The 8,162-nt window shown below is 41.2% G+C and overlaps 1 protein-coding gene across 1 annotated transcript; it reads left to right on the top strand.

The window, feature by feature from the left end:
* Positions 1 to 2,609: 2,609 nt before the first annotated feature.
* FIGN (fidgetin, microtubule severing factor) lies at positions 2,610 to 5,445 on the top strand (the record flags this gene model as incomplete). Its single annotated transcript, XM_079538967.1, has 2 exons — positions 2,610 to 2,712; positions 3,194 to 5,445. The coding sequence occupies 2 exons, from the start codon at positions 2,610 to 2,612 to the stop codon at positions 5,443 to 5,445; spliced, it is 2,355 nt and encodes a 784-aa protein (XP_079395093.1).
* Between the last annotated feature and the right edge of the window lie 2,717 nt (positions 5,446 to 8,162).

Below are 8,162 nucleotides of genomic sequence, written 5' to 3'. Positions count from 1 at the left end.
TCATGGGATGAGAACAGTCCTATTCTCTTAAGCTTATCTAATCAATGCATAATCCTGCCTTTACAGCCTTTGCTAAATGCATTGGTATTTAATATGCATCAATAAATAAACTTTAAATTATTGTGCAGTGAGCATATCCAAAGATAGCATGACAATGTGAATCTACTGGTCTATCTACCAATTATTCCAAATGAAGAATGCTGATGTGGTTTCCTCCTGCCTCTTATAATGGATAGTTCAGATTTTCTGGCATTCTTTTGCAGCCTTATAACAAAGCAAATAAATTAATCTTATACAATTCAAAGAATTAAATTTTTGAACCATCTAAACAGATGTCCCCACTAAGAGATAGAATTATTTTATTTAAAACCCATTTAAATTTATTCTAAAGGAACAGATCAATTGGTGGAATTGTTAAGTATTTGTAGAAGGTATTTTGAAAAGCTTGCTAAGTGGTAGTATATGATGTATGTTGTTACACTCTGACCTACTGTATTACCTCTTTAAATAGTCTTCCTTTTACAAGCAGTTAAGACAATGTGCCAAAGGTGTATTCATTAACTACAGTACAAGTACCAGCTCAATCAAATTGTCTGCTGCATCTGTGCCTGATTTGCCTTCCTTTTTTGAAGTTTCACTGCTGCTTTAGTGCATTCTTTGCTAAGAGTCTTTCTCGTGGTATCCATTCATTACTATCTGGTTGAAGCATCAAGGTGCTCAAGTTCTTGCGCAGGTCTGTAACAGAAGCTTGTTTGGTAACCTTAGAAGCCTCAAATCAGAGAACATGGATAGAGTTTTTGGTTGGTTTGTTTGTTTGTGATAGGACTAATGCATCCGCATCACTGTTAGGCAGTTCTGCATTACCAAAACATTAATATTCTTTCCATTTTAAAAGGCTTGAAGTAAATCCCTTGACAGTAGAAGAATTTTAGATACTGATTACTTGCAATTGGCTCTTGGTGATTTGTTCTTCAAATTTCCAGCTGAATTTAACAAAGTATCATTTCTGAAAGACCTTGATGGTTTCTCATTAAAATGGCATTTTTTCCTTATGAGCACGATTTCTATAATTTCACCCAATTTCATGATACATTTACCCCCTTCGAAAGGCAACGGTTGAAACATCAGAAACAATTAGCAGAAAAGATTGTATTAATTCTAAATGAAAGAAATAAATCTGCCAAAAAACTCAGTCTCAAAACTGCATTTGTCAAAAACGCTTCTCTGAATTAACTGTTAGAGGGTAAGTGTATAATTGTTAACAGACGTTTTTCTCAAGTTGTCAGAGTGTTTGAAAAATGAGAGAGAAAGAGAACACTCAGGAAAAAAATCCACAAGTAATCAATGGCATGCTCATGTGGATTGAGGCTCACAGTACTTGTACAAATAAAATACAAGGCATAATTAGAGGTGCTTTGCAGTTTTGGGGCTAAATTTAACTGATCTGGTGATCTGCAAATACGTGAATCCAAACATAAAAATGAAGAATCCAAATGCAAATGAGTGCAACTGCAATAAAATATAATTGCAAATGAATCTGTTGCTTTATTCGTTTATTGTGTAATTACTGCAATTCTTCCCACCTTGTTTTCAGTATTTCTTAATCATTAAGTCGGAAGCATGACAGCAGTGCCAGCCCTGGAATGATTCTCTTTGACTAAAACCTTGTAAATTAACACAATTAGCACAGCATCATCCTGCTAATTAACTTCCAGTGTCTGGTGCAGTGGTTTTGCAAACAAGGAAGAGGGAGTCAGAAGGGAATAAACATGCCATTCTGTTACCAAACTGTGTGCTGTGTTAGGTTTAGCTCAGTGAGGCTAAGCTGGCCATGTCAGATGCCAGAGTCAGGCAATGAAGAGCTAAAGGGGTTGGGGAGAAAAACAGGAGGGGGTAGGAGCTGTCAAAATAGACTGCAGTAATTCAGAGGGGAGCTAGTGCCACAGATGCTTCATTTCGACTAGGCCTCTTCCTTATCAGGGAATCTGTGCCAGAGGGCACAAGACTGTTTGCAAAAATCACTTTTGGTAATACGAGAGAGATTAAGGAAGTCTATACAGCTGTAGGAAAATCAGCAATGTGCCTACCATGCATAGGCAAGAGTTGGAGGGGGTTATCTTAACGCCTGTAAATTGCTCTTACTATGTGCAGTGGATTACTGGGAGAGTGAATAATGCACATCACATTATTTGCAAGATTAATTGCTTTAAAATGATAGTTGCATCCTGTAATTTTATTTTTTTTTTTTAGTATTGGTAGTGGTTTTTTTGATAGCCAGTTCTGTAAGCCATAGAACTTTTAGCGACTTACCTTTGTTTCTTTTTCTTCATCTTGTTTTTAATTCAACCCTTTCTTTGTACCCTGGAGGCTGTGAGGGGAGGGGGGGGGTGGTGGTGAAAAAAAGAGAGAGCAAGCAAGGAGACCGATAGACAAGTCATGCTTGTTTTTTTTTCCAGAGCCTCAACAACAGAACTGAGAGGCAGAAAGGAGCCAGTTGTAATTCATACCGAGTTGTAGGCTTTGTGTGATGAAAGCGACGGAGCGCTGCCTGGGAGATTGCTTTGCTGCACTCCACGAAGCAGATTTGAAACTGTCGTGGACCACTTTAGATGAGAGTTGGATTATGGAATGACCTGCTATGTCTGTGTCATATTGTTCTGCACAGGGTGCATTATACTGTGCTAACTAGGTGTTCAGTACCAAATAAGAGAGGTATCCTAGATGTGTTCTGTCAGCTGTGTCTCGTATTTTTATATTGGTTAAAATATAAAACTGAAACAGTGATGAGAGAGGACAGAGCAGTTGGATGCCTTGTGTGTTAAAAATAAATCTGTACTCAGAGTATTTAAAATCTAAAATCTTAGCTAATTAATTTAAGAAATGTGGCATCGTGTATATGTGTATATATATATTTAAACCAACAAATACCCCCTACATAATTAACAAAAAAATGTGTGTGTGCCTATTAAAAAAACAAAAACCAAAACCAAAACCAAAACCCACCAATAATCTGACTGTTTATGCTGCTTCATCAGGGCACTGCATTTTGTTTCTTAAAGGATTGTGATGTTAAGTACAGCATTTCAGAGTGCTGAAATGAGAAGTTTACAGGCAATCCATTCAAGAACTCATTTAAAATGCTTTGAAAAAAGCCTGAGCTTGCTGCTAACTTTGTTTTCTCTTGCTGCCCTAGGCTTGAAGATGCAGTGGACGCCGGAGCATGCCCAGTGGCCAGAACAGCACTTTGATATCACCTCTACCACCCGGTCCCCTGCCCACAAGGTGGAAGCGTACCGGGGGCACCTGCAGCGCACCTACCAGTACGCCTGGGCTAATGATGACATCTCAGCTCTGACTGCCTCCAATCTCTTGAAAAAGTATGCAGAAAAATACTCCGGTATTTTGGAGGGCCCAGCTGAACGGCCTATTCTCAGCAATTACACTGAAGCTCCCTCGGGGCTGGTGAACGGACGGAAGAATGAAAGCGAGCCCTGGCAGCCTTCGCTGAATTCAGAGAGCGTGTATCCCATGAATTGCGTACCAGATGTCATCACTGCCAGCAAAGCTGGCGTGAGCGCGGCCCTCCCTCCCACAGATGTGTCAGCCAGCATCGGGAGTTCGCCCGGAGTGGCCAGTAATCTGGCTGAACCTAGCTACTCCAGCAGCACCTGCGGAAGTCACACTGTTCCCAGTCTTCATTCAGGGCTCCCATCTCAGGAATACGCCGCAGGATACAATGGCTCCTACTTGCATACCAGTTACAGTGGCCAACCAGCACCTGCACTTCCGTCCCCTCATCCGTCCCCCCTGCATAGCTCGGGGCTTTTACAGCCCCCACCACCACCGCCGCCACCACCAGCCCTGGTCCCTGGCTACAATGGCACCTCGAACCTCTCCAGTTACAGCTACCCATCTGCCACTTACCCTCCTCAAACCGCTGTTGGCCCTGGGTACAGCCCTGGGGGTGCCCCACCACCCTCGGCCTACCTGCCGTCAGGAATCCCTGCTCCAACACCTCTGCCCCCCACTACCGTCCCCAGCTACACCTACCAGGGCCATGGCCTGACGCCCATCGCACCGTCTGCCCTGACCAACAGTTCAGCCAGCTCTCTCAAAAGGAAAGCTTTCTACATGGCAGGGCAAGGAGAAATGGACTCCAGTTATGGAAATTACAGCTATGGCCAACAGAGATCTACACAGAGTCCCATGTATCGAATGCCTGACAACAGCATTTCAAATGCAAACAGGGGGAATGGATTTGACAGAAGTGCTGAAACATCATCCTTAGCATTTAAGCCAACAAAGCAGCTAATGTCCTCTGAACAGCAAAGGAAATTCAGCAGCCAGTCCAGCAGGGCTCTCACACCCCCATCCTATAGTACTGCTAAAAACTCACTGGGTTCAAGATCGAGTGACTCATTTGGGAAGTATACCTCCCCAGTAATGAATGAGCATGGTGATGAGCACAGGCAGCTCCTCCCTCACCCAATGCAAGGCCCGGGACTTCGTGCAGCTACCTCATCCAACCACTCTGTGGACGAGCAACTGAAGAATACTGACACACACCTCATTGACCTTGTTACCAATGAGATTATCAACCAAGGACCTCCCGTAGACTGGAATGACATCGCTGGCCTAGATCTAGTAAAGGCCGTCATTAAGGAGGAGGTTTTATGGCCAGTATTGAGGTCAGATGCGTTCAATGGACTGACTGCTCTACCTCGGAGCATCCTTTTATTTGGACCTCGGGGAACGGGCAAAACATTAATGGGGAGATGTATAGCTAGTCAGCTGGGAGCCACATTTTTCAAAATCACTGGCTCTGGCCTTGTCACAAAGTGGTTAGGTGAAGGAGAAAAAATTGTCCATGCCTCTTTCCTTGTGGCAAGGTGTCGCCAACCCTCGGTGATTTTTGTTAGTGACATTGATATGCTTCTTTCTTCGCAAGTGAGTGAAGAACACAGTCCAGTAAGTCGGATGAGAACCGAGTTCCTTATGCAGCTGGACACTGTACTGACTTCTGCTGAGGACCAAATAGTAGTAATTTGCGCCACAAGTAAACCGGAAGAAATTGATGAATCTCTTCGAAGGTACTTCATGAAACGACTTTTAATCCCACTTCCTGACAGCACAGCGAGGCACCAGATAATAGTACAACTGCTCTCACAGCACAATTATTGTCTCAATGACAAGGAGGTTGCACTGCTTGTCCAGCGCACAGAAGGCTTTTCTGGACTAGATGTGGCTCACTTGTGTCAGGAAGCAGTGGTGGGCCCACTCCATGCCATGCCAGCCACAGACCTTTCAGCCATTATGCCCAGCCAGTTGAGGCCAGTTACATATCAAGACTTTGAAAATGCTTTCTGCAAGATACAGCCTAGCATATCTCAAAAAGAGCTTGATACATATGTTGAATGGAACAAAATGTTTGGTTGCAGTCAGTGATACTACTTAAAAAAAAAAAAAAAAAAAAAAAAGTAATGAATGTTGGCACACACAGAACCTGCTACATAGGGTAGAGAACCCTTTTCAGTAGTGTTAAAATTGCAAAGGGTACTGGGAAGACTACAATATACCTTGCCTCTAAAGAGCCAGGGTAGACTTGAAGGAAAAGTGCATCAAACAAGAGCTGCTGATCTGAAAAAGCCACACATGACAGAAAGCGCATGTTGATGCTCAGTTCTGTTCAAGCCAGACAATACTCACCAAGGAGCAAGGTGCAAGTGGGTTGATTTCAGAAGGACATGAACCCTGTGTGTTGATTCCATTCTGCTGTTCTTGAGATTTAGTTGCTGTCAAGTGCCTGAAGTGGTGCTTTATTTTTTGTTTGCCTCACAATTACATTGGTGGCATGTGCTAATATAAAGAGCTTTAACTTCAAACATTATTGGACTAAAGAGATGAACGGTTGTGTTGCGACAGAGAACCAGATTTTTGCTATTCTAAGAGCAACAGTATTCCTCAATCCTGTCTGTTCTGTGGTGTTAAACTAAGAACAGGTAAAACAGGGTAATGGTAATCTGGACCTTAATTTCTGCAGTTCATTTCTTTTAATGTTCTGTCTGCAAAAACTCAGGAAAGTGATTGTGATTTGTACAGTACCTCAAAGGAATGTGTTGAAAGCACTATGTACTGCTGAGAGTTATAGGCTAGGCTTCAATGTTACTTTATATTAAATATGTATGTTTACCTCAACAATTGGAAAATGGCAAGGAAAATTACTTTGAATGTATCCAGGAAAAAAACTAAAGTGTGATATGACTGAAGCTTTACAGTTTTTAAAATTAGAAACAGAAGGATTGCAGTGCTAGGAAACTGTTCTTTTGCCAATTTGTCAAATCAAATCAGAGCAGAACAATTTTTCTTGTTGGTAAACTGTAAGAGTTTTCAGCATATTGCTCCTTGATAATTATGTGATACAGTCTTTAGAAGGTGCTTAGATGAAAAAAAAAAAAAAGCCACATAATCGGTTTATGTTAGCAGCTGAAACAGTCAAATGTAAGATTTGGTAGGACTCCTAGAGGCAAGTTACCTTAAGCTGTGACTGCTGGCGCTTACTATGGGGCTCTGGTCATGGTTTTGAGGTTATTTTGGTGGAGCTGTAGGGAGTGGAATCAGTGTAGGTCACTGGCAGAGCTATGGGTTGCAGAGATGTTTATAGCAACACAGTAGACTGTGACCAAATAAACAGTACAAATAATAAAGCAAAACAGAACCCTCAAAGTACATTTATTTCCCTTTCCAAACTGTAAAGTTGAGTTTTTGTTATGTGTGTGCGGCTCCATTGTCCGTGATGCAATCTTCATTTAGCATCCATTAGAAATCTTCCAGGCTGGAGTGTGCCCACCATTATTTCTACCTCAGTTTTGTTACATTTATCTTGGAAAGCAAAGTAAGAAATAGGGCAAAAAACCAAAACCAACACAGAAGTCAGATTGCATTAGGAATGTGAACCTGCTAATAAGGAGTTTCAGAGAGCTGCTGGTTTTCCCCTGAAGTCAAGTTTTCTCCATGCTAGTGCTCTTTACCCCCCTTTTTCCTCCCCCAAATATACATACTCTGGTGTCTTCCTTCTGGAAAGATGAGCTGGCATGTGTGACATTTTGTTCAATTCCCCCCACCCCCATATCTTTCTTTTTATCCTTTAATGCTTTCTGTGCAACTCTTTTCATGACAGCTGACTGATGTTGGGTAATGTCTCTGAGCAGGAACAGTATATGTTGCAGCTGCCCAAGCCTCTGCCATCACGTGAGCAAAACAGCCTTGCTTTTTGAATGTATTTTTTTGTTTGTTTACTTTAAAGAGACAGTAACAAAACTGTTGCAAAGCACTGGCATTTAATGTTTCTGTTAAGTAATGTACATTCAAAACCATGGAATAAATGCACTGAAAAGCCCCAAGAAGAGAGATACCAATCTGTTACGAGATCACGTTTGTCTTCTCAAAAATTGTACAGATCTTGTCTGTTTTGTTAAATCAGTGGAGACAGTTAGCATTCAGAAAGCTAATGAGGGATTTTGTGATATTGCTGGAAATTTATGGCTATTGATTACTTCTTTCCTTTATCTTTCTTTTAATATATATATATATATATATATTTAGATAGAACATGCTAAAAACAGAGCAGATAAACCAAAATCTAATATAAGATGGATTCCTGGCAAACATTTTGTCTATCTAAAACTTTATGTTTTAAGCATAAAAATACCATTTTTAAAACAGTGCCTTTCATTAAGGATGTAGAAAGTAAGACTTAAGTACATCACCTGCTTTCTTTCTTTCTTCTTTTTTTCTTTTTTCTTTTTCTTTTCAACAGCAATTACAGTCTATGGTCCTTGTTATGAACCAGTCTTTTTGCTTCCCTAAACCTCCACAGGCTGCTTCTCCATCCTGGTCATTCTACCATCCTCATGTTTGGGTGACCCTGGTGTCTCCACTAGCTGTAGGTTCACGTTGATCACACTGGCAAGTACGCTATTGCAGATCGCTGACCCAAATTCTGTCTTAGACATTGCCTTTCGTATCTGTCATTGAGCTGGTCTTATTTGAAAAGCTCAGGCAAATTTTGATAAACCAACCTTTGCTTTATCCATTCCTGATAAAACCATAACTCCTAACAGATTTTGCAGCTGGTAAAATGAAAACTACCCTTAGTGTAATTT

The sequence above is a fragment of the Tetrao urogallus genome (genome assembly GCF_951394365.1).
Source record: "Tetrao urogallus genome assembly, chromosome: 8".
In the NCBI taxonomy this organism is placed as follows: domain Eukaryota; kingdom Metazoa; phylum Chordata; class Aves; order Galliformes; family Phasianidae; genus Tetrao; species Tetrao urogallus.
This window is presented reverse-complemented; position numbering and strand designations above follow the sequence as displayed.